The sequence below is a fragment of the Hemitrygon akajei genome, chromosome 11 (genome assembly GCF_048418815.1).
Source record: "Hemitrygon akajei chromosome 11, sHemAka1.3, whole genome shotgun sequence".
Classification (NCBI taxonomy): Eukaryota; Metazoa; Chordata; class Chondrichthyes; order Myliobatiformes; family Dasyatidae; genus Hemitrygon; species Hemitrygon akajei.
Window position 1 is genome coordinate 40,687,481 of NC_133134.1, and position 27,535 is coordinate 40,715,015.

The 27,535-nt window shown below is 40.4% G+C and overlaps 1 protein-coding gene across 1 annotated transcript in view; it reads left to right on the forward strand.

Annotated features, from left to right (window-relative positions):
* Positions 1 to 5,248: 5,248 nt before the first annotated feature.
* The window catches only part of fbxl18 (F-box and leucine-rich repeat protein 18), a 45,461-nt gene continuing 23,174 nt past the window's right edge, over positions 5,249 to 27,535 (forward strand). The window contains exons 1-2 of the mRNA XM_073060677.1: positions 5,249 to 5,748; positions 17,563 to 19,142. Of these exons, the coding sequence (XP_072916778.1) occupies positions 5,446 to 5,748; positions 17,563 to 19,142 (1,883 nt within the window). The 5' untranslated portion in view covers positions 5,249 to 5,445. The remainder of the gene's footprint in view (positions 5,749 to 17,562; positions 19,143 to 27,535) is intronic.

The following is a 27,535-nucleotide window of genomic DNA, read 5'->3' on the forward strand; positions in this document are numbered from 1 at the left end:
CGCACGGAGGAAATCAAAGCAGTCACAGGGATAACAGAAACACAAGAGGTGCTGCAGATGCTGGAAACCTGATGATGCTACAGGTCTTGAAGGTCCTGATGAAGGGTGTTGGCCTGAAACGTTGATTATTTATTCATTTCCATTATGCTGCCTGACCAGTTGAGTTCCTCCAGCATTTTGTGTTGCGTTGCACAGGGATAACATGCAAACTGCACACAAACAACAAACAAGGTCAGTATTGAACCTGGGTCTCTGGTGCTTTGAGGCAGCAGCTCTAGTAGTTGTGCCAATGTGGCACCAGCAGCTAGATCATTTGTAAGTGCAACTTGAGAGCACTGTCAGTGACACATTCTGTTACTTTGCTAATGACTGAGAGTAGAGTGATAAGTGGTAATTATGCCTGTTTGGTATTGTCCTGCTTTTTGTAAATAGGTATACCTGGGCAATTTTCCACATTGTTGAGTCTAACTGTGCTGTAACAACTGTATTAGATTGCAGATAATTTTGGAGTACAAGTTGTCAGTGTACAATTGACACATTATCTAGTACAATAGCCTTTGAATCTGGACTAGATCACATAAAATGACACTGAGCTCAACTATTTCTTGATACCACATGGAACTGGCTTCTGTGATGGTGGGGATCTTGGGAAGAGACTTGCAGATCTGCAGATGATATGAAGGTAGGTGGAGGGGTAGATAGTGCTGAGGAAGCAATGCGATTGCAGCAGAACTTAGACAAATTGGAATAACAGGTTAAAAAGTGGCAGATGGAATACAGTGGGGAAATATACGATAATGCATTTTGGTAAAAAGAACAATAGTGCGAACTATTATCTAAATAGGGAGAAAGTTCAAATGTCAGAGGTGCAAAGGGACTTAGGAGTCCTCGTGCAAGAATCAGAATCAGAATCAGGTTTATTATCACCAGCAAGTGACGTGACATTTGTTAACTTAGCAGCAGCAGTTCAATGCAATATGTAATTTAGCAGAGAGAAAAAAAAATAAGATTAAAATAATAATAAATAAAAAAGTAAATCAATTACATATATTGAATTGCTTTCCACAGTACAACTATAGAAGTTTTTGAGTGTATTTGTTAACATGCCAGATCTCTTCAAACTCCTAATAATGTATAGCTACTGTCTTGCCTTCTTCATAACTACATCGATATGTTGGGACCAGGTTAGATCCTCAGAGATCTTGACACCCAGGAAATTGAAGCTGCTCACTCTCTCCACTTCTGATGGCATGTGTTCCTTCGTCTTACCCTTCCTGAAGTCCACAATCAGCTCTTTCGCCTTACTGATGTTGAGTGCCAGGTTGTTGCTGCGGCACGACTCCACTAGTTGGCATATCTCACTCCTGTACGCCTTCTCATCACCACCTGAGATTCTACCAACAATGGTTGTGTTGTCAGCAAATTTATAGATGGTATTTGAGCTATGCCTGGTCACACAATCAGGTGTATATAGAGAGTAGAGCCCAGAAGATTAATTTGCAGGTTGAGTCTGTGGTAGAGAAGGCCAATGCAATGTTGGCATTCATTTCAAGGGGAATAGAATGTAAAAAAGGAGATAATACTGAGCCTTTGTAAGACACTAGTCAGGCCAGACTTAGAGTATTGTCAACAGTTTTGGGCCCCGTAACTCAGAAAGGATGTGTTGTCATTGGAGGGTGTTCAGCGGAGGTTCATGATGATGATTCGGAGAGTGAAGGGATTAACATTTCAGAAGCATTTGGCAGCTTTGGGCCTGTACTCACTGGTATTTAGAAGAATATTGGTGGGGGGGGGGGGGGGGAGGCGGGCGGTGGATCTCATTGAAACCTACCGAATGTTGAAAAGACTAGATAGGGTGGATGTGGAGAGGATGTTTCCTATGGTAGGGTGTCCAGCCTCAAAATTGAGTGGTGACACTTCACAGCAAGGGTAAGGAGGAATTTTTTTAGCCAGAGAGTAGTAAATATGTGGAATGCACTGCCACAGACTGTGGTAGAGGCCAAGTCTGTGTGCATATTTAAGGTGGAAGTTGATAGTTTCCTGATCGGTCAGGGGAATCAAAGGATATGGCAAGAAGGGGTAGAGTGGGATCCAAGATCAGCCATGATGGAACGGTGGAGCAGACTCGATGGGCTAAATGGCCTAATTCTGCTCCTATCTCTTATGATCTTATGGTCTAAGAAGCAGAGATATACATCCATTAATGACATCCTCCTGCCTTTATACCACTATCTGCCCCTTTTGATGGATTTATCTAGACCTTTGATGAAGGAGTCTGTCATATTGCTTATAGGGTAAGCTAATGGGAGTATGGCTATTTCAGCCACTATATGACTAGTTTTTGTGAAATGTCTCCCAACTTAGTATAATTCTCTGGATATTTTGGAGAAATACTTTGTAATACTTTGTTGGCAAGGAAAATCAGTAATTAATCAAAGTCAAAGTAAAACTGGAAGTTCAATTTCATTATGCTTATATGGAGTTGAACATTAATTTTAAAATTCAAGTATTGAAAAAATGTGTGAGTTGTCACTTGATGGGCATTGGGGAAGAGATGGCATAGGAATGCGTAACAAGTGATATTTTATAATGAAATTCCAGATTTGAAAGAGATTGAATGACTTAAAATACAGAGAACAGAACTGTTTAAATTCTAACCATATGAAGTATGTAAATATTTATACCATAAGATATACATATATGATGCCCAACAACAGTTGAATACTTAGCATTCAAGAAAAGCTATTGATCCATGAACAATAGATAAAACATCTAATCATAACTAAAACATTCTCTCACAATTCAATTTTAAACTTTCAATGCCAATCTATAATCCTATGGACAATTCTAGTATGATAGTTTTGATGAACGATCAGACAGCTGAAACACTATCTGCTCAGTATTCCCAGCATTATTTATATTTCTTTTTCCCAGTTTTATAACTATATTTATGTAACTATATATTTATATAAACACATAACTATATTTATATTTCTGATTTCCCAGTTTTGTTTCTTGGTGAAAGTGTTTGTATTTTCTCTGACACCTGTAGGTGGCGCTGTGACACAGTCTTTAAAGTTCGGCTCTGCGGACATTAGCGACGTTATTATACTTAACTCTCACCGGAAAAAAAATCAATACCTGTTCAGAAATCAAGAAATCTTGCAGACACAAATAAGAATATTTTGTTTTAAATACAAAAGTTGGAGACCGTTAAAAAATATCAATGATAATGAGAAGGAACTCTGACCTCCTGACACATAATACAGATATTCATGGAAGTTCTCCTACCACCACCTTGTCTGAACTCATTTAACGCACCACCACTTGACTGTGGCGTTATGGATCGTCCCTAGTAGGTCATTCAGCATTGCCATTAGGAAAATTGCAGATTTCAATTTTGGTACAAGTCAAAGATCCTGATAAAGTAAAATGGATTGGCCTATCATTTATATAGCATTTTTCACATCCACTAGACACACAAAATGCAATTTAATGTCAGTGGAATACAATGCTGTAATGTAGAAATACTGCAGTCAATTGCACATAACATAATCTTCTGAAAAACAACCCAATAATAGTGACATAGCTTGAGGGATAAATTTTGGACATAATACTGGAGAGAATCTCTCATGCTTTTTTAAACTAATGCTTTTATAAAAATCTGAATGGACAGATGGAACTTAAGTTTAACACTGCAATTATGAGTTGTTAATTCTAACAGTACTCAGCACTCATTCCCAGACTGGGTGTCTGTAGTGGAGCTTGCGTTTGACCCTTTTAACTTTAATGGTTGTTATGATCTTGGAATCCATTGACTAAGTCAAAGATGGTGTCGAATCAGCATAAAGAAGGGAGACTGAAAATCTGGCTGAGCGGTGCCAGGACAACCTCTCACTCAATGTCAGCAAAACCAAGGATCAGAAGGAGGAAACTGGAAGTCCTCATTGGGGGAATCGGAGGTACTAAGGGTCAGCAACTTCAGATCCCTGTGTTATCATTTCAGGGGATCTGTCCTGGATCCAGCACATAAGTGATCTTATGAAGAAAGCATGGCAGCACCTCTACTTCCTCAGAAGTTTGCAAAGATTCAGCATGTCTTCTAAAACTTTGCCAAACTTCTATAGATGTGTAGTGGAGAGTATATTGACTGGTTGCATCATGGCTTGGTTTGGAAACACAAATAGCCTGGTAGAGAAAGCTGACAAAAAGTTGTGGATATGGCCCAGTCCATGGTGGGTAAAACTCTCCACACCACGGAGCACAAGTATACAGAGTACTGTTGCAAGAAAGCAGCAACCATCATCAAAGAACCCACTGTCCAGACTATGCTCTCTTCTCATTGCTGCCATCAGGAAGACATACAGAAGCCTCAGGACCCACACCACCAGGTTCAGGAATAGTTATTACCCCTCAACCATCAGGCTCTTGAACCAGAGGGGATAACTTCACTCACCCCATCACTGAATTGTTCCACAATCTATTGATTCACTTTCAAGGATTCCTCATCTCATGCTGTTGGTATTTATTGCTTGCTTATTTGTATGTTTGTTAATTAATCAATTCTTTTTTTTTGTATTTGCATGGTTGATTATCTTTTTGCACGTTGGTTGTAGTCCATCGTATTGGGTGAGGTCTTTCACGGATTCTTTTGTGTTTCTTGTACTTACTGCGGCAGCCCACAAGAAAATGAATCTCAGGGTTGTGTGTGGTGACTTTTATAATAAATTTATTTGAATTTGAGATAGTATGCTGGAAATAACTTCGATAGAAACTTCAAATGCAAATATTCACAGGTTGAATTGAGTATGACCAGCTTTAGCACGAAAGGCTGGATGTTCATTTACTGTGCTTTAGTATTCTATGAAAGTGAATCGGGCAACGGGACTACCTGACACCGATAAGGTGACACATGGTTCCTAACAGATGGCATGATTGTTGGACATCTCACAGACTGGAGTCCATCCTCAGTCGGAGACGAAGCCATATCGCAGGTATACTTTTAATTCAGTGAAACAAATTCCTACATAAGAGTGGAATATATCTCTAACCTGGGCTGATGAGTGCGCTCCTTTATTATTTTGCAGGCTTTCGTAATTTACTCTGCGCCTCACAAGAGGGAGGGAGGGAGGGCTGTCGAAGGAAGGGCGGCGCTGCGGCCTCGGTTCAAGGAGACGGGCTGAACAGCCTCGGACGGCGGCGCTGTCTCCGCGCTCGGCCGGGCTGCGTTCACCGGAAACAGGGCTGCGTGGGCGCCCATCAAGTTCCGGAGCGACGCCGTTAGTTTCTCCGTGCCGGGACAGTGCACCCGACGCTATTGTGGGTGTTATTTCCAAAGCCGTTCTAAAATATAAGCAAGCATAATTTGTTGTTTTTGAACATTTGCTTGGCTGGGGGAGGTCGCCCATCCCCGGCCTGCAGGTGCAGAGTGAGTGTTGAAGGGTGATGGAGAGCGGGGAGGACCCGGAGCAGGATTTGGAGCTAGATCTGGAGTTGCACCTGGATCCGGATCCGGACCCGGACCCAGAGCAAAGGCAGAAACCGACAGAGCAGGGACAAGAGCCCGAGCAGAAGCCAGGAGGATCCCTTAACCTGACCGAGTTTTCGGACGAGATCCTACTGAACATACTGGGTTTCGTGCCCAGCTGTGACCTGCTGTTGAATGTCAGGAAAGTGTGCAGAAAGTTAGCGGCCCTCTGTGTGGATAAGAGCCTGGTCAACTATATCTCTCTGCACAAAGAGTACCAGGTAAACACTCGTCCTTACCAGGCTGGGATCACGGTTCACTGCGACATAATTAGAACCCTGTGGCACCAGTAATGCAATTCTAGCTATTACATTCTAACAACTGCTTTAAATCAGGAAAATAGTCCAAGTGTTTTTGTTTCGGGGGTGATTACACAAAATCTGATATTTGTCTACATAATAATTATTTTACGACAATTGGCAAAAGTTGTATAAGTAAATTAGATTTTTAGATGCTTACAGAGAATAGGGGGGGGAAAAGACCAAAGGGTTTAGCGAGGGATTTTCTGAGTTGAGGGTCTTGGCAGCTGATGGCATATGTGGCATTGGTGAGTTACGACATCTAAAGATAAACAGAGGAGCATTGGTATCTTGGAGGGTTATAGCCAGGAGAATATAGACATGGGGATGGGTGTGACTAAGCTTTAGACAAGACAATAGGAATTTAAATAGTGTGGCATTGTTTACAGAAGCAATTCAGGTCAGAGGCAGCAGGGCGAAGTGTGAATAGGAAAATGTAATTAGGGCAGAGACAATGGAACATTGGTCCCCAAGTGTTGGATGAGAAGAATGAAGCAAGTCAGCCAGAAAGCTGTAATAATCAAGTGTGGGCAACACAAAAACAAGGATGGTTGTTTTGACAACAGGTAAATTAAGAGAACCACACAGAGGTTCAAATTGGCCGATTTTGATGCTAAGGTGTGCTGATGCTTACCGTGGCAAAGAGTCTGATGTTGCTCAATGAAAATGTCAGCATAACGAAGGGAGATGAGAACGAAAGAACTGTAGATATTGGGAACCTAAAGTAAAAACAGAAAACACTGAGCACTCAGCAGGTCAGGCAGCATCTGTGGAAGGAGAAATAAAATGAACTTTTTAGGTCAAGTGTGTTTCTTTGTCGAGGTAAATTAGGAACCAAAAAAGATAGCTTTGGAAATGAAAATAGTTGAAAAGTATTTCTATTTTTCTATTCCTGATTAGTAGGCTAATATTTGGACAGGTAGGAGTCAGTGTAGAAATTAAGTGAAGTAGTTGTGACATGGAACTTGGTGCTGCCAGTGTGAGGAAATTAACAGATTGTGACTGGGGGTAATGACTGTGATGAGGTTCTCTGAAATGCAAAGAGCAGATGCTGGAAGTGCTTGTTGGTCTGACAAGCCCTTCCTCCTGTGGAGGAAAAGTAGTTACTAACTAATTGCAACTTCTTGTCAGAAGTTAACTTCACCTTGTTTGCTTTTCATGCTGTTGGATAATCTAATTTTAATACAAAAATTGGAATGATCTGAAGAAAAACCAATTACTGTACTTAATGTCCATATTTCACATTCAGGAAAACAATTACTTGGGAGGGGGGGGGGTTTGAGGTTGGACACTTGTTTTCATTGTTTATTTCAAGGATTTTAAGGTCAAGGTCAGTTGTGCTGTCGAGATCATGTTGAGGTCCTTCATTTTGATTTTTAAAAACCTACAATTTTTTCCTTCTACGTTTCTATATTGTACCTGCTTCTCTATCTAGGCAACATCAAAAATATTGCCTATTATTCTTTATTTTGAATTGTTAATTATAAAAATCTAAAATTTGTCTTATGTAATATTGTTTCATTGCAGTTGACTTTAAAATCCACCAAACAGTTCCAATTAATTGCCAATTTTGCTTGTGATACCTAAATCATAGTAACCAACAATATGCTGTTTAAATTGAATGTGCTTTTTAAACAAAAATCTTTTGCTAACCTTGCAACTCATTTGTAAGCACAATGGATAGTATAAAATTATGCATACAAGTCTGGACACTTGGATGATGAGGTGCATCAAGCTTTTTATGATTTTGGGAAAGTGTTACTAGCTAACATGATTGTAGTATTAATAATATGGTCGTGAATGGGGAAAATGAATTCCTGATTCTTTACCCTACCTTAGGGAGGGGTAGGGGATGAAGTCAGGAGTGTAGGGTTATCAGTTTACAGGGACAGAAAGTACCTGCCCCATTGAGGGTTAGGAGGACTGGGCTTATCAATTACCTAGGATAGGGGGAGCAGCTGCCCTCCCAGCCTGTCTGGTGGAATGGCTGTACAGAAGCAAGGAAACTGCAGGCCAGTGAGCCTTGCCTCTCTGGTGGGAAAAGTTACTGCAATAGTTAGGGATGGGATCCATTTGCATTTGGAAAGACGAGGACTGATTAAGAATAATTAATGTGGCTTTGTGCAAGGGGAATTGTGTCTCATGAATTTGATTGAGTTTTTTTTTAAGAGGTGACCAAGAAAATTGAGGTTAGGGTGGTAGATGTTGTGGCTTTAGTAAGGCTTTTGACAAGTTTCTGTATGATGTGGAAGGTTAGAGAACATGGAATCCATGGTGAGTTTAGCAGACCACACTATAAGAAGGACATGATCAGACAGAGCGAGTACAGAAAAGATTCACAAGGATGTTGCCTGGAACAGCAGAAGAACATTGTTTGACTGTATATATGTACAGTTAGATGGCAATAAACTGGCACTTGATTAGAGGACTTGTGATATTAGGAGAGATTGGTTGGGTGGGTCTGTTTCCCTGGAGTGAAGTCGGCTAAGAGGCGACATGATGGAGGTATATAAAATGATAGATGTAATTGATAAGGTTGATGGCCATCTGTTTCCCATGATTGCTGTGTCTCAAATTAGTGGTCCAAGGGTTAAGGTGGAAGAGAGGTGCTTTAAAGGGAATCTGAGGGATAAATGTTTAACACAAAGAGTAATTGGTATTTGAAATAATCTGCCAGAGGAGATTCAGGTGAGGTGGTAGAGGCAGAAACAGTAATGACATTTTTTTTAAACGACATTTAAGAGGCACCTTGATATTTACAGGCCACCTCCAAGCTAAGAACGGGCTCCATTTTTATTGACATCGATAGGTTGATATTGTTAATAAATCTGAAAATGCACAACATCACTTAATATGGAAACCATGTCTCTTTGGATATGAATGCTGTTGATGAGAGCTAATTCACATTACAGGGGTACAGAATTGGAATGCCCCATGCTCAGTTTCAATAGGTTAATGGGTACATTTAATGTCAGAGAAATGTATACAATATACAGTGGCATGCAGAAGTTTGGGCACCCCGGTCAAAATTTCTGTTACTGTGAATAGCTAAGTGAGTAAAAGATTACCTGATTTCCAAAAGGCATAAAGTTAAAGATGACACATTTCTTTAATATTTTAAGCAAAATTACTTTATTTTACAGTTTCAAAATAACAAAAAAAGGAAAAGGGCCCGAAGCAAAAGTTTGGGCATCCTGCATGGTCAGTACTTAGTAGCACCCCCTTTGGCAAGTATCACAGCTCATAAATGCTTTCTGTAGCCAGCTAAGAGTCTTTCAGTTCTTTATTGGGGGATTTTCACCCATTCTTCCTTGCAAAAGGCTAGTTCTGTGAGATTCTTGGGCCGTATTGCATGCACTGCTCTTTTGAGGTCTATCCACAGATTTTCAATGATGTTTAGGTCGGAGGACTGTGAGGGCCATGGCAAAACCTTCAGCTTGTGCCTCTTGAGGTAGTCCATTGTGGATTTTGAGGTGTGTTTAGGATCATTATCCTGTTGTAGAAGCTATCCTCTTTTCATCTTCAGCTTTTTTACAGATGGTGTGATGTTTGCTTCCAGAATTTGCTGGTATTTAATTGAATTCATTCTTCGCTCTACCAGTGAAATGTTCCCTGTGCCACTGGCTGCAACACAAGCCCAAAGCATGATCGATCCACCCCCCTTGCTTAACAGTTGGAGAGGTGTTCTTTTCATGAAATTCTGCACCCTTTTTTCTCCAAACATACCTTTGCTCATTGCAGCCAAAAAGTTCTATTTTAACTTCATCAGTCCACAGGATTTGTTCCAAAATGCATCAGGCTTGTTTAGATGTTCCTTTGCAAACTTCTGATGCTGAATTTTATGGTGAGGATGCAGGAAAGGTTTTCTTCTGATGACTCTTCCATGAAGGTCATATTTGTGCAGGTGTTGCTGCACAGTAGAACAGTGCACTACCACTCCAGAGTCTGCTAAATCTTCCTGAAGGTCTTTTGCAGTCAAACGGTGGTTTTGATTTGCCTCTCTAACAATCCTACGAGCAGTTCTCTCGGAAAGTTTTCTTGGTCTTCCAGACCTCAACTTGACCTCCACCATTCCTGTTAACTGCCATTTCTTAATTACATTTCAAACTGAGGAAACGGCTACCTGAAAACTATCTTCTTATAGCCTTCTCCTGCTTTGTGGGCATCATTTATTTTAATTTTCGGAGTTCTAGGCAGCTGATTGTTGGGACAAGGTTTGAGGAGTCAGGGTATTTATAAAGCTTTGAATTTGCATCACCTGGCCTTTCCTAACGATGACTGTGAACAAGCCATAGCTCTAACAAGCCAATTAAGGTCTGAGACCTTGGTAAAGGTTACCTGAGAGCTCAAATCTCTTGGGGTGCCCAAACTTTTGCATGCCACTGTACATCCTGAAATTCTTTTTGATGGGCTTGAAGTATAAAAAGGAGGGCCGGAATGGCCTGTTTCTGTGCTGTGATTGTTATATGGTTATAAGTGATGTTATGTTGTTTAATAGAGCATCCTTGCACAAATATTAGTGGAAGTGATTGCTTGTCAATTTCCAAAGCAACTCTCCTAACTAAAAAGCCTTACCAAAAATGGTATCCAGTTATTGTGAGGAGGTCACATGTATACTTTTTTCAAAGCTCTCTGCTTCTTTCTCAATCAAAGAACCAGCCAGTTCCCCTCCACCACCACCCACCTCCATCTGCCAGAACTGGTCCTCACCCTTAACAATTTTTTCTTCAGCTCTTCCCACATTTTCTAGACTCACGAGGTAGCCATGGGCATGTGCGTAGGCCTCAGCCATGCCTGCCCTTTCCTAAAACAGTCCATGTTCCAAGCGTTCACTGATAATGATCTCCAACTCTTCCTCCACTATGTTAATGACTGCATTGGTGTTGCTTCATGCACCCATGATGAGCTGATCAATTTAAACAACTTTGCCTCCATCTTCCACCCTGCCCTTAAATTCACTTGGTCCATTTCTGACACCTCCCTCCCCTTATTTGACACCTCTGTCTCCATCTCAGGAGAAGCTGTCAACTGATATATTTTATAAACCTACTGATTCCTAGGGGTATCTTAACTATACCTCTTCCCACCCTGTCTCCTGTAAAAATGCTATTTCCTTTTCTCAGTTCCTTTGTTTCCTCTGCATCTGTTACCACAATGCGACTTTCTAGGACATCACAGATATCCTCCTTCAAAGAACGGGGTTTCCCTTCCTCCACCATTGCTGCTGCCCTCACCCACAAATCTTTCCATTTCCCAAACATCCATGCTCACCCCATCTTCTCGCCGCCTTAACAGTGATAGAGTTCATCTTTTCTTTACCTATCACTCCACGAGCCTTTGCATCCAACACATCATCCTCCGCAATGTCCAACGTCTCCAAAGGGATCCTACCACCAAACTTATCTTTACCTTCTCCCCCACCTATCTGCTTTCTTTTTTTATTAATTTTTTTGAGTTTCTACAACTACAAAAAAACCCAATAACAAAATGGAAATTTAAACAGTGTAAAACAAATGTCTAATATATAATTCATAATAATAAGGCAAAAGCACCCAAAATAATATCATATAAAGTTAGTATCCTCCCTAGCCTCCCACTACAAAACTTCAGGCCAACCACTTCAATGTGTAAAAGAAAAATTAATCGGAGCGTTCAACCCCACAGAGCTGTAATAAAAAAAGAGTTACATTAAAAAAAAAGAAAATATAAAGCCTACTACCGAAACTATAATGTAATTCACATTAAAAAAAACCATAAAACTTACAAAATAATCTGAAAGTAAGGGATTATAGTGCAAAAAAAGGGTAAACTTTATCTAAAGAGGAGTTACGAAAGTATTCAAGAAAAGGTCCCCACACCTTATGAAACTTTATGTCTGAATTGAGAAGTGAATAATGAATCTTTTCAAGGTCAAAACAGGACATAATATCACTAAGCCATTGAGTATGGGTGGGTGGGGCAACATCTCTCCACCTGAGAAGAACCAACTGTCAAGCCAAAAGAGAGGCAAAAGATAATGTTCGACGTTCAGTCGGACTCAAATGCACGTCTACTTCACCCAAGATGCCAAAAAGAGCAATCAGAGGGTTAGGTTCTGAGTGACAATTAAGAATATGGGATAAAGTTTTAAAAAAACTTCTCTCCAGAATTTCTCTAGACTAGGACAAGCCCAGTACATATGAATAAGAGAAGCCTCGCCCCCTTTACACTTGTCACAAACGGGACTAATGTCAGGATAAAACTGCGATAATTTAGTTTTAGACTTATGAGCCCCATGTACAACCTTAAACTGCAAAAGGCAGTGGCAAGCACATGAAGAGGTTGAGTTAACAGACTTAAGAATTGAATCGATAAAGAAATACTTAAATCATGCTCCCAGGCAGTTCTAATTTTATCGAAGGGGGCATGCCTCAAGATTACTAACTTATCACGAATAGTAGATATTAAACCTATCTGCTTTCTTCAGGGATCGGTCCCTCCATGGTTCCCTTGTCCATTCACCCCTCCCCACTTATCTCCCTCCTGGCTCTTATCCCTGCATGTGGCCAAAGTGCTACACCTGCCCATTCACCTTTTCTTTCACCTCCATTCAGGGCCCCAAACAGTGCTTCCAGGTATGGCAACACTTCACCTGTGATTCTGCTAGGGTTGTCTATTGTGTCTGATGTGGCTTCCTCTACATTGGTGAGACCTGTTCTAAATTGGAGGACCGCTTTTTCAAGCACCTCCACCAAAAGCAGAACTTTCCAATGGTCAAGCATTTTAATTCGGATTTCCATTCTGCCATGTCAGTCCATGGCCTCCTATTGTGCCATGATAAAGCCACACTCAGGGTGGAGGAGCAACACATTATATTCTGTCTAGGCAGTTTCTAACCTGATGACATGAATGTAGATTTTTTTTCCCAGTAAAAAATCAGTTTCCCTTCCCACTCCCCTCTTCTTCTATTTTCCACTCTGGCCCTTTAACCTCTTTTCACCTCCCCTTGGGTTCCCTCCTCATTGCCTTTCTCCTGCGGTCTCCTCTTGTCTCCGATCAGTATTCTTCCTCTCCAGCCCTTAATCTTTCCTACCCACCTGACTTCATCTATCACCTTCCAGCTATCCTTCTTCCCTTTCTCCCACCTTTTTTTCCAGTTGTCTTCCCCCTTCCTTTCCAGTCCTGACAAAGGGCCTCAGTTGGAAACGTTGATTCTTCATCCATTTCCGTAGATGCTGCCTGACCTGCTGAGTTCCTCCAGCAGTTTGTGTGTTGCCTTAGATTTCCAGCATCTGCAGAATTTCTTGTGTTTATGATTCTTTGACTAGTTCTCATTGGAATTTAATAATAATTATGGGAGTTTGTTTGTATGTCTGGGTGATCATAACCCAGGGAGGGTCTAACAATGACCTGCTTTAAATGATGGATTTAGCATTTTCTCAATGACAGATGTGAGGCTGACTGACCTTTAGTTTACTGCTTTCTGTTTCTTTCATTTCTTGAATTAAATTTATTGTTTAAATTTTCTTCACATCCAGAATCTAGAGAATTTTACAGAGTCAGAACTATTTGCATTGATCTTTCTCTTTTTGTACCCTGGGATGCAGGCTATTGGTTCTGGAGCTCTTCTCAGCCTTTAGGTCTGTTTGAATACTTCTTTTCTGGTTTGGCCTTTATTCTGTTTGCTTCCACTTCCTTTCTTCCCTCGATTTTCCACTTTTATTGTATTGCTTTTAATCTTCTAGTTAAACAGATTCAAAGTATATGTTCAAGGTCTTGCCCTTTCTCTTTCCCATTATTAATTCCCTTATCTCATCCTGCAAAGCTGCTTTCTTTTATGTATTTGTAGTAGCTCTTATTGTTGGATTTTATATTTCTTGGTACTTTAGACTTATCATTGATTTTCTCCTTTTAGTTATCCTTTGCTGAGCTCTAATATTTTTCCCAATTTTCTGAATTGCCACTAATCTTTGTAATATTATTTGCTGTTCCTTTCAATCTGACACTATCCTTCGATAGCTGTAGATGGATTGCTCCTCTTTTAATCTTTATTTCTCAATGGAATATATATTTATTCAAAACTGAAATATCTCAATGATAATGCCACTACTTATCTGCACTCTTATCTGTTAATTTATCTTCTCAGACCACTTTAGCTGACTCTGCCTTTGTACCTGGGAAGCTGCTTTTATTAAAGGTCAAGACGCAAGTTTCAGTCCTAAGTTCTTCACTTTCAAAGTGAATATGCAGTTCCATCATGTTGTGATCACTCTTACCCAGATGATCGTTTATTCTGAAGTCAATAATCCATGTCATTGCCTATAAAATGGCCTGTTCCCTGGATGATTCCAGAGCATATTCTTCAAAGGAACTGTCCTGAATATATTCTTTAGGCTACCTTTGCCACTTTGATTTGTATGATTTTTATCAAGGCTAAGTTGCCCACAGTAGTTGATAGAGCTTTCTTGCAGCTCCACCTTTACTTTTCTTGCTATCCCTCAGTGTGGCTGCCCTGCTGGTGATGCACCTGTAAATTCTTTCCTTGCTCATCTAAACTTATTCTACATCTTCATTTATCTGAGCTATGATAACGTCTCCTTGTTTTGTGTCCTCCTCCAAAGCGCTTAATGACAGCAGGGGCAGATCATCCAGTTTGTGATTTTGCTCACTTTCTCTTTGGGGTCATCGTCTATCCACTCATCACTTCCAATCTTAACGAAACATGCTGGCTATCTTTTCTACCAAGGTCAAAGGCTTGGAAGTGATCTTGTTAATATGAACTTGAAGATTAACATTGAGAACTAATATTTATGTAGTAACACCAATTCTATTCTGTTGCTTTCTTACTTAATGCAGGAACGGAGGATTTTGTCTATTCTGTTTAACTGGATAGATCTCTTGCAATAGTTCCATTTATTCAAAGCTAATCATCAAAAATGTGAATATAAAATACCCTCTGTTATCCCAATGTTTGTTACTGTATTTTGCATTATTGTACTTGCCTATGGCTGTGAATGGTGCAGGCAAAGATAATGATTACATATTGTTTGTGACCTTTGCAAGCCTGGAAAATGGAAGTGCTATTATTGGTGCTTTTGAATTTTGTCAGAATGAATAACTATTTGCAATGAATCCTAGAATATGGCATTGAAAGTTATGTTTTCAGTTGTCTTTGTAGACTATATTTGTGGGAAAGCTTCAGAAAATTCAGTTGCCATCTCACAGTGATGAACAACTGTGCACACGTCACTAAGTATGTGTTCTGTTGCATCTGTGTCTATGTGTGGGCCTTAAACCAAAATTAATCTGCTGGGATTCAGATGTCTGAATCCTCCTTATCCTTGTGTAATGAGGAAACATCGGACAATCCAAGCCTGAATCTGCTTAGGAGAGTGAGTATTGGGGCTGGGGAGCAAAATTGAGGGAATTGATTGAAATATTTAAGATCCTAAGCAGTTTTGGTGAGGAGAATTCAAAAAAGATATTTCTGTTATGGTAGAATCTGAAACTAGGTGTCTCTTTAAAAATAAGAGGTTGCCATTTAAGACAGACTGAATGCTCTTTTTTTTGCAAAGATAAATATTAAAGTTCAAAGTAAATTTATTATCAAAATACATGTATGTCACCATTTACAAGCCTGAGATTCATTTTCTTAATTACAATAAATTGCAAGATAAATGAAAAAGAAGAGAAATAAGAAGGTAATGTTCATCAGTTTATGGACTATTCAGAAATCTGATGGCAGAGGGGAAGAAGCTGTTCCTAAGTAAATGAATGTGGGTCTTTAGGCTCTTATACCACCTACCTAATGGTAGGAACATGAGGGGGGCATTGCTCAGTTGGTGAAGGTCTCTAGTGATGGATATTGCTGTCTTGAGGCACTGCCTCTTGAAGATGTCCTTGATGGCAGAAGGTTTGTATCTTCTTGTCCTTGATGTCCTTGATGGAGCCTCTTGTAATTCTGTGCATTGGAACATGTGATGCAACCTGTCAGACTGTGCTCCATCATACACCTGTAGAAGTTTGCAAGAGTGGTGACATACCCAATCTCCTCAAATACGTAATGAGATAGAGCTGCTGGCGTGCCATCTTCATGATTGCATTAAGTGTTTTGGCCTAGGATAAATTCTCTGAAGTGCTGACGTCAAGAGCTTTTTATTTTGTCCCTCAAAGGCATTGGCAGCAGTGAGTATTTTTAAAGAACAGGCAGATAGATCCCTTATTAACAAGAGCTTATTATGGGTTGATAGGAATTAACAGTTGAGTTTACATAAGAAAAGAGAGCAGGAGTAGATCATCTGGCCCGTCGAGCCTGCTCCGCCATTCAGTAAGATATCTGACCATGGACTCACCTCCACCTATGTGCCTTTTCCTCATAACCCTTAATTCCCCTATGCAAAAATCTATCCAACCTTGTCTTAAATATATGTACTGAGGTAGCCTCCACTGCTTCATTGGACAGAAAATTGCACAGGTTCAACACTCTTTGGGAAAAGAAGTTCCTTCACATCTCTGTCCTAGATTTACTCCCCCGAATCTTGAGACTATATCCCTTAGTTCTAACCTCACCTACCAGTGGAAACAACTTTCCTGCCTCTATCTATCCCTTTCATAATTTTATATATTTCTATAAGATCTTCTCTCATCCTTCTGAATTCCAGTGAGTACTGTCCCAGGTTACTCATAGTCTAACCCCCTCATCTCTGGAATTAACCTGGTGAACCTCCTCTGCATCACCTCCAAAGCCAGTATATTCTTCCTCAAGTAAGGAGATCAGATCCGCACGTGGTACTCCAGATGCAGCCTCACCAGTACCCTGTACAGTTGTAGCATAACCTCCCCTCTCTTAAATTCAATCCCTTTAGCACTAAAGGCCAACATTCCTTTTGCCTTCTTGATAGCCTGCTGCACCTACAAACTAACCTTTTGTGATTCATGCACAAGCACTCCCAAGTCCTGCACAGGAGCATGCTGCAGTCTCTTACCATTTAAATGATAATCTGATCTTCCATGTTTCCTTCCAAAGTGGTTGACCTTGCATTTACCAACATTGTACTCTGTCTGCCAGACCCTTGCCCACTCACTTAACCTATCTATATCTCTCTGCAGACTCTCCGTGTTCTGCTCAGTTTGCTTTTCCACTCAATTTAGTGTCATCAGCAAACTTAGAAACACTATAATTGGTCTCCTCTTCCGGATCATTAATGTATATCATCAACAATTGCGAGCCCAGCTGACCACCGATTGCCAACCAGAGAAGCACGCAGAATTAGCTGTAATCTTACTGAATGGCATTGCAGGCTAAAGAGGCTAAGTGTTCCTAAACTTGCTTTTAATTCATTTGTTTGTTTGACAGGGCATGCAAATAATATTCTTTATCCATTATTTGTGTTTCTACTCCCTAACCCAAAGATGCAGTGCTTTCAATAGTGGCTTGAACTATAATCCATGCTCTGAACTTGGATTTTCTGGATACAATTACAAACCTTTGTTACAATAAATGACCTTTGAACGAAGTTGCCAAGTTTTCACCTATTGGCAAGTTTTTTTTTGATGGCTGAGGAGTTGCATTTGTGAGGTAGTTAAGATAAAATGAATGCAGAAGTTTGGAACACAGCACAGACAATAATCAAATTGACAAAGTGTTACCTTGACCCATAAGGAAATAGTGATTTTTGTGATAAATGAGTTTCTTCTTAAAATATTTCTTGTTTTCATAGTACAGTACTAAACTAAACTCTTACTTTTCTTTCCTAGGAAAATGATGCAAAGGTGACCTCACTACTGAAAGAAATCGCCAGTAACATTCAGTTGTTGAAACTGAGTGGCTGCTATTGGTTGTCTGGCTCAACCATCGATCTGGTGGCAAAGTGCAAAAACATCCTGAAACTTGATCTGACGGGATGCCCCATGACATCGCTGCGACTCTCTAGGATGCTGTCTGTACTACGGAATCTCCGCTCGCTTGCTTTAGATGTCAACAAAGGATTTGATGTTGGCCAGCTTAGCAGTGAATGTAAGGCAACTCTTGGCAAAGTGACTGAGCTCAAGCAGACGTTGTTCACCCCTTCCTACGGCATTGTCCCCTGTTGTACCAATTTGGAGCGGCTGTTGCTTTACTTTGAAATCCCTGACCGGACTCGGGAGGGTGAAATGCTCTCGGGCCAGCTGATGGTTGGACAAAGCAACATCCCCCACTATCAAAACCTCAAGGTATTCTATGCAAGGTTATCGCCAGGCTACGTTAACCAAGAAGTTGGGAGGTTTTACCTGTCGGTCCTGAGCATTCGGACTCCTGAGAATCTGCATGCCTTTATCCTGTCTGTCCCTGGGATATTTGTTGACACTGGATGCTCCACGCGAAATTTCCTAGATTGCATGACCAAAAACTTCAGTCTGGAAGCGTTGCAACTCCCTCGTTCTTGGTTGAATGGGTCATCACTTCTGCACTCCTCACTTCTGCATACCATTACCTTGAGTAACCCAGTGTATTTAAACTTCAGCCACTGCATACTCTCTGGCTGCCAGCTGAGCCATCAAATAATTAATGGTGGCAAAAATGTTCAGTCGTTGGTTAGTTTGAATCTCAGTGGCTGTGTCCACTGCTTACTGTCAGACTGCTCTGTCTTTCGCAAGGCCAAAGATGATATTGATTTTGATGTGGTGGAAGCACTGGTAAACTGTTGTCCTAACCTGAAGCACCTGAATCTTTCTGCAGCTCACCACCACAGTCCCGAGGGGTCAGGTAAACACTTGTGCCTGCTGTTAGCGAGATTGAAACAGTTGCGTTCATTATCACTCCCTGTGTGCTGCATTGTGCAAAGTGCCAAAAATGTTGATAAGCTGCCAAATCACACAGTGTCTGCTCTGGGTACACAGTCAGTGCGGCGGGGTCTGGGGAAGAAGGTTCGAATTGGCATTCCGACCTATCCAAAGAATATTCAGGAGCAGCAGTTACTGAATGTACCTTCAACTGTTTTTGGAACTTTGGTAGAAAACCTTGCCTTTTTAGAAGAGCTTGAACTGATTGGGTCCAGTTTTTCCTCTAATGTGCCTCGCAATGAGCCTGCCATTAGGAATATGCAACCACCCTGTGAGCGAGCCCAGCGAATTCGAGATGAAGAATTGATGCTCATTGGAAAATTGCAGTACTTGCGCATTCTAACTTTAGCTCAGCTTCCTGGCATTGTCACTGGGTCAGGTCTGATCGCCATAGGATTGAAGTGTCAGCAGCTGCAGACGCTGTCTCTAGCAAACCTTGGTCTCTTGGGGAATGTTGCCTACATGCCAGCCTTGTGTGAAATGTTGAAACACTGCAAACAGTTGAAGGACTTGAGGTGAGCATATACAGTGTATTTACAGAAATCTGATTTGGAGATGTACTACAGAAATGATGGGTGAATTTTATATCTTATTGTTAAATAATTTGTAATCCTTCGTATGAAATGGAGAGCTCCCATTTTCATAACAATTGTTACTAAATACTAGGGTTGCTGCAAAGATATTAGAGCCTGTGATTTTAAGTTGTTTTCTGCATTGACAAGTGTGGCAGTAAAATGCATGTAAAGTCCCACATGTAGCACTGTGGTAAATAAAAAATATAATTGTGTTGTCATTACGATAGTGGTTTTGTGATCCAGAAGTTTGGATTAATCTGGAGAAACTAGGTTCAAATCTTTTCTATAGTGGCTGAAGAAATTAAATTTGAATTTAAATTTATGGGGAAAGGAGGTGATTTCATTAAAGCTGAATATATTTATGTTTTCGTAAAAAGGTATCGGTGAACTAATTGCTTACAGCAATTCTAAACAGGCCGCAAGTAGCCAAGTGCCCAGGCATTCCTATGAATCATTTCAAAAAGCCAGTTCATCTTTTGGTCAGGTCAGAAGCTTCCTTAGCTGTCAGCAGTCCACATGTTCAGTCAAAAATTTGGGTGAAGGAAAATTAGATGTAGAATTATTGTTACTGCCCATGTATTACATTCATTGTTTGACACGTTATGTCTTGGTCTTCCTTGTATGTCGGTCGCATTCAAAACTCTGTTCATCAGCCGTATCTAATTTTTGTGGCATGTTCTGTTTATGTTAAAAGAATGGAAAATGATATGACTGCAATCAAAGGGGGAGTTACTTTTTTTTCCTACTGCGTCTTAACTGTTCTGCTCTTGAGCAGTTTTGTTCAGTGCTGCTGTGTTCAATTTTGAAGGTTAATTTTACTTCACATACTTGGACCCCCAGGAGTAATATTTTTGTCCCAATAAATGCTTATTCATCTGGTGTCCAATTAACATAAGTTATACTGCACATTTAAATAATGTTTATGTGATCAGACTAGAGTTGTGGCTATGGGGAATTTTGCATCACAATCTGTAGGTTTTAATTGCCACAAATTATTAACTAACTGACCAGGTGGCTGTAGCCTTACTGCTACTGCTGCATGCTTTTTTAATTTATATAATGCAAGAGTCTGTTTTATTTGTTATGTGTTGCTATTTTTCTCTGTTTCCTCCCTGGCAGAAGAAAGCATTGCCAAAGGCCCGTTTTCTGCAATCTCTCCCCATTTAGGTTGTGTTTCAGTCTTGTCTTTGTCAGAATGTGGTTTCTCTTTGCCACGTTCTGATCACTTTCCCTCTCCTCATCCTCAAGATTTTTCCTTTACTTAGTTATGTCATTGCTTCCTCATTTTCTCCACACAACCACCCCACCCACATATTCTTTCTCCCTCTCTGAAGGAGTGAAATAGATGTTGTTTTTTGATAATCCTTTAGTTTCAGTTTACTAAGTGCTCGTCCATTAACAACCACCACTATACATTATATTGCCCCTAAAATGCCTTCTCCACTCTTTGTTGACCCTGTTGTTTTCCCTTTTTTAAGTACTCCCGGGCCTTGCATTTCTCTCCTCTCAGTGACTCAATTAAGTTTACAAACAGAAATTTAAATGCTGTCTTTGCATGTCTATCCATTGCTTGTACCTGATCTATCAGTAAGAAAATTCTGGAAGCACTGTTATCATGTTACAGGGATGGAGGGGGGGTTGGCTGTGCAGGTGGGAGAGAAAATTATGGGTTTAATCATTCAAGCTGTTGACAGCAGTCCCAACTGCTACCACGGAAACCAACTGCTACAGATTCAGGGTTCTGACAGGCACGGGATTAACAAAGCTGGGGAAGCTGCCTCTCCGATCCTGAACCTGCCACACCTAACCTCTTGTCAGTCCCTATTCACTGGAAAAGAGATTTCTAGACCGCAGATTAGGAGGAAAACAGTAAGTTTAAAAAATAAAAAATAAAAATTTGTTTTCATTTCAACTTAATTTTTAATTATTTCATACTGGCTTAATAAACATTTAATATTACTTTTAATTTATTCACAGCAATTTTAAAGTTTTAAAAATATTCTGCATGTCATAGTCATTTGATTTCAGATAATATTCCACCTATCTTTTACTTCCGTGAAAGGCTGATCTAGGTTAATTTTGGAGTGCAGGGAGGGAGAATGTTTGAGCCCTGGCTATAAATCCCGAGATCTTGCTGTGCCACGCTGCTCACCTCTCGGGTGCAGAGGCTGAGTTTGCTTGGTGCTCCACATCTGGACCAGGTAAGTGTGGGCAGGCAGCTGGTGATTCCAGATAGTGGCCTGGATCCAGTTTCAGCTGGACCAGCTTTTTAATTAAAATACTTGTAAACTGATACTCATGGTGCCGCTCGCTGCATCAAAGGGAATGTGGACAGTTGGGTTACACTGTTATATGAAATACTGTATACCAATGGGATGATGTAGGAGGAGAAGTAGCCAGTTATAGTAGGGAGAGAAAGAAAGAGATCATCTTAGATTGGTTTCTTTGAAGGTTAAGATAATTATGATTTTTGTGTTTGTGTGTATGAGACGCCCAATTGTAATAGGTGTTTTCTATCCAGCATTGTATCTTGTGTTGAATAACAGACTTAAGCAGAAGCAAGCAGGGACATTCGAGACATTCTGCACATTACAGATTGCAGGGTAATTAGGCACCTTGCAAGGGCCAATAAAGAGAAGATAGGTTTAAGCAGAGAGGCCATTGTTGGAGTGGGTCAGTGTTAGTGTGGGGAGTTGAGGCTTTGGCTCCTAGAAGCTCAGGAGGCTGTAAATAGATTTCAGGCAAGTTCCTTTCATTCTCATTGCACAATTAGAGCAGTGCGGGAATGCCAAGTTGGATAGTGGAATGCTCCTCTTGTGGGATGTGGGGAAGAAGGGAGACCTCTGGTGTCCCCGATGACTACACCTGCATGATGTGCATGCAGCAGCAGAGTCTTACAGGCTGTGTAAAGGAATTGGATCTGGAACTGGATAAACAAGAATCATTTGGAAAGCTGAAGGGTTGATAGGTGATACAGGGAGACAGTGACATCTAAGGCACAGGACACAGATGATTGTCAGGAGAGGAAAAAGGGTGGCAGCCATTGCAGGGTACCTCTGTGGCTGTTCCCCTCAATAACAAGCATACTGCTTTGGATACTGTTTGGAGGTGAGATGACCTAACATAGGAAAGCCACAATGGTTAGGAGTCTGGCTCTGTGGCTTAAAAGGGAATGGGGTAGGGTTGAGAGAGGGGACTCAGTGGTTAGGGGAGCAGACATGAGGTTCTATGGATGAAAATGAGAATCCTAGATGCTATGTTTATTTCCAGGTGACGGAGTTAGGGACATCTCAGATTGAGTCCACAGAGTGTTTAAGTAGGAGGGTGAGCAGAGGTCATAGTCCACGTCGATATTGATGACAAAGGTATGAAGGGTGACAAGGTCCTACCAAGTTAGTTCAAGGAGTCAGTTGCTAAGGTAAAGGACAAGACCTCCAGGGTTGTGATTTCAGTATTGGTATCCATGCCATTTGCTAGTGAGGCCAGAAATAGGAAAATTATACTATCTAATATGCAGTTAAGGAGATGGTGCAGGAGAGAGGGCTTCAGATTTTTGAATTAATTGGGCTCTGTTTCAGGAAGGTGGGTCCTGTACAGCGGGGCAATTTACACCTAAACCAGAGGGGGACTAATATCCTTGCAAGAAGGTTTGCTCGTGCTGTACTTGGGCGGGGGGGGGGGGGTGGAAGGAGTGGTCAGTTAGGGTCGCAGGAGTATGGGAACCAGAGTGCCAAAACAGATAGTGAGTTGGTTGTGACAGGTGGGCTGTTACTAGTGGTGTGCTGCAGGGACCATTGTTGTTTGTCATCTATGTCAATGATCTGGATGATAAATTGGTAAACTGGATCAGCAGATTTGCCGATAACATCAAGATAAGGCCTTAGTGGACAGAAAAGAAGGCTATCAAAGCTTGCAGTGGGATCTGGATTTTTCCATCTGAAAAAATGGGAAGATGAAATTTAATGTAGTCAAATGTGAAGTGTTGCATTTTGGGAAGAAAAACCAGGGTAGAATTTCCACAGTGAATGATAGGGCACTGTGGATTGTGGAAAAGCAGAGGGATCTGGAATTACAGATCTATAATTCCTTCATAGTGGTGTCAGAGCTAGATATGGTCCTAAAGATTTGATAGAGCTGTACAGAATTATAAGGGGTATAGATAGGGTAAATGCAAGCTGGCTTTTTCCACTGAGGTTGGATCAGACTAGAACTGGAGGTCATAGGTTAAGGGTGAAAGGTGAAATATTTGAGGAACATGAGCTTCACTTAGAGGGTAGTGAGAGTGTGGAACAAGCTGCCAGTGGAAGTGGTGGATGTGGGCTTGATTTCAACATTTAAAAGAAAGTTGGATAGTTACATGGATAAGAAGGGTATTGAAGGCTATGGTCCAGGTGCAGGTCAATGGGATTAGGTAGAATAGTAGGTCAGCACAGACTAGATGGGCCAAAGGGCCTGTTTCTATGTCGTAGTGATCTGTGACTCTATTTAAAAACAGTAGATTTTGCATTGCACAATACAAGCTGCTCTGTGATGTTCCAAGGAGAAGAGTGAGAAGAAAATCCTCTTACTGTTTCAGGTCTCCACTGTGTTCACTGTACTAATCCTTCACAGTTTTCAGAGTTTGGTTATCAGTGTCATTGTGGGCTTCGTTTTTTTTTCTTGTAATTATGTAAGTCTCTTTCTAATTTAATTTTTTCTGTACCTTTCTCGGTCGTTCCAATGTTCAGATTGTGCACAATTCGCTTAGTTTAAAACCCAGGATGCATAGCACAATGGCAACAGATTAAGTCAGATTTGAGGCGTGTTCTTAAAAAGTAGCTGCAATTGGTAATGAAATAAGTGAATTGTAAGTAAGGGAAGAAAGGACTTGGAGAAAAGCTGCTAGTACTGTGACTTAATTTGTGCATTGGAGTCAATGATAATGAAAATAATAGCTTTTGGAAAACCAGAATCACACAGTGTGATCATGTAAGTGTAAGTGTTGTTATGAAGATGTTTGTATCTGAACTACTTGTAAGGTTATCATTGCGCTATCTGTATCAAGGAAATTGGAGAACGTACAACACAGGCACAGACCCTTCAACAACACTATCTATGCCAACCATGATACCAGAGACAAGATTAAATGATGTTTACTACTACGTGGGAAGGTTATATAGGAGAGTTCAGGTGAACATTTGGGCAGCAGAAGTGGATATACGTGCCCTGGGAAAATCTGGAAGAGTCAATGTTGGTGTGGGAACATTGGAAGAAATCTAGTTTCATAATACCTATTTGCATATGTGAGCCTTGTCAAAGCCAATGTTAATTTTTATTCTTTAACTTCCCTGGGCAGAATGATTATCCATTTTTTTGAACTATTGCAGAGTGTGTAGTGAAGTCTTTCTGTAGTACAGTTGGGTAGGATGTTCTGAAATTTTAACTCATTTGTAGTGAAGAAACTGCCAGCAGTTCCGATAGCCAATTTGAAGAGTATCACTTACATCTCTTGGAGCCCTATATTTCAGGATAGTTGAGGAGCTAGGTTTGAAATGTACTTTCAAAGAAGCTGTAAGTTGCATTGAAATTTGTAAATGGAGCATAAGCAGGTACTGTGTAATAGTGGTGGACATAGTGAATGTTGATTTGCAAGTTTCCTGAGCTGTTGGTGCTATGATAATTCAAACAGGTTTACTTTTAGATGACAGAGAGGCTATGGTGAGTTTGGGTAAGGAGTCACTTGCCACTGTATATTCAGTCTCTAACTTGCTGTTGCTGCCATTGTGATGATAATCCAAGTTTAATTAAACTGGTCAATAGGAGCAGCATTGACCCCGACTGCTCCCCCAACCTCCTGTCAGGTGGCCAGTGGACTTGATGACAGCAAAGCCTGTGAACATAAAGAGGGAATGATTTAACTTGTTTGAGTTAAGTTGCTTTTCAGTAACCTAGGGGGCATAAACAAATATTATGTGTTAAGCATGAATTTGTGCAGACCTTGCTTCATGAAATATCCACTCCTCATGTTATGAGGAAGAAAATATCTTTGGAGTAACTAAAGACTCTTGGAGGAAAATATAGTCCTTGGGAAATTGTACATTGATATTCTGAGGTGAGTAGGTGACTCTCCAACAGGGAATACTTGCATTTGTGTAATATCTTTCATATCTATTTAGGTGTATCATAAAGTTCCAATGAAGAGCAATAACTCACACTTGTGGAGGGGGGTGGTGGTGGGAAACATTGCAGCCAATTTGTGCACAGGCTATTATCACAAGCAGCAATGTGATAAAATTATATAATCTCTTAATGATATTGCTTGAGAAATAAACATTGGTCCACTGGTCCTTTTCAAAATTGTGCCGTAGAACCTTTTCTCTATCCAAGAGTGGAGAAAGGGTTTTGTTTTAAAACCCTACCGTTGATTGCAGCAGTTCCTTGAAAGTGTATCTAGATTTGTGTGCTCCAGTTTCAAGACTGGATTTTAAATGGGCAGCCTTCTGAGGATACTGGTCATCTACGGAACAATAGCTGATATGTCTCTCATTATGTTCGGTATGATTTCAATCACATTGACTTCATTTTTACTTAGGCTCAATGCTGCCTTAATATCAAGGGGTGTCTCTCTTGGCTCTCCTCTGTAATTCAGATGTTTTTGCCTGTGTTTGAACCAAGGTAGGTGATATTTCAAATCTAGTAATCCTGAGAGATCCCAGATGGAGCAAAGAGTCCACGTTTTCAACTACTTCCTTTGTAGATTGTTGAGAGCAGCAGTTAAGTTAATAATTGTTTGGATTGGATTTGTACTACCATTGTGGGCATGGCACCACTGAATGGTCTCAATTTTGTAGGGTAAATGTTTGTGTTGTAGTTGCTTGGCGAAGCTTGGCTAGAGGTGTGGAGAGCAAGGCTCCAATAGATGGGATGTTATTGGAATTTATTGTTTTTGTAGTATTTGGGTTTTTGAATTTGGAATCTGTTTAGTGAAAGAGGCTAACTGCAGGCATGGTTTCAAAATTGTTCCTTCTCTGGTCTTTCTTTATAGGAAATGATTTAATGAAGAGTTCCACAGAAGCCAGAACCCTCTAACTTTTAAGGTCACATCCATCATCACTTTTACACTGTTTATTTATTTTTTTTGTAACTTGTGATTTTATGTTTTCCACTGTATTGCTGCCGCAAAACAACAAATTTCACAAAGTATGTCAATGATAATCAACCTGATTCTGATTGCATCCCTTTCACCTTTATTGCAGAGCATGTTGTATGTGAGGCACCTCACACGACTGTGCATGTTTACACTGCACTTCTGCTATGCTCTGGTTAATGGTCTTTGGATCCCTGTTTAACAGTAAAGTACTTCAAAACCATATCCATGTATGTTTTGAAATGGATTAACTGGACTGATGAGGTGAACAGAACAAGTTTCCCTTAAGTATAACAGCGTAACACCAAAAGTAGAAATAACAGTAGGACATTCTGCCCCTTTTACCTGCTTTGTAATTCAATAAATTGATGGTTTATCAATTACCTCAGTGCCACTTTCTAATTCTAGCTCCATACCCCTTGATTCTATTAACATCCAAAGTATGCTGATCTTTGTCTTAATGACTAAGCATCCATAGCCAACTTGCATCGAGAAATCCAGAGATTTATAACAGTTACAATTTCTTATCATCTCAGTCTTGAATGGCTGACCACATGTTTTGAAATTATGATCACTGGTTTTTAATATTGTAGCCATGGGAAACAATGCATCTGCCCAGTCAAATCCTTTAAGAATTTTGAGTAGTGCAATGACATTGTGTCTTTTTGTCGAAACTGTGGAGGTTAGATCCTGCCTATTTAATCCCTTCTTATAGGACAATCCTCTCATCCCCAGAAATCAATATATTATACCTTTTTGTCATAAGTGTATTCTTCCACAAGTAACACGACCAGACCTGTATATGGTATTCCATGTGCAGTCCTACCATGTTGCCAATATGATGCCTTTACTCTTGTATTTAAATCTTCTTGAAATAAAAACCAGCATTTTATGATAATGGGAGTGCTTTAAAAACAAGATCACAAAAATGAATGTTTTATCTGGGTCTATAAGATCTGAGGCATGCATAGTTTCATCCTCCTTCCAGAATTCTCCAAACATCATCTGAAGATTTTGACAGAAGCTGAGAAGGTGTATACCTGCAAGGCCCTTCCTTGCTCAAGAGGTTGGTCTTGCGGTATTCAGTAAGTTTTACCAGACTATTTCAGAGGCAATGCAACACAGTTGTGGATTATTCTCAATGGCTATTTACTCTTGGATTCAGGATGATAAAGTAGGAGAGGCAATTTTGAAGTACTGTTGCCTA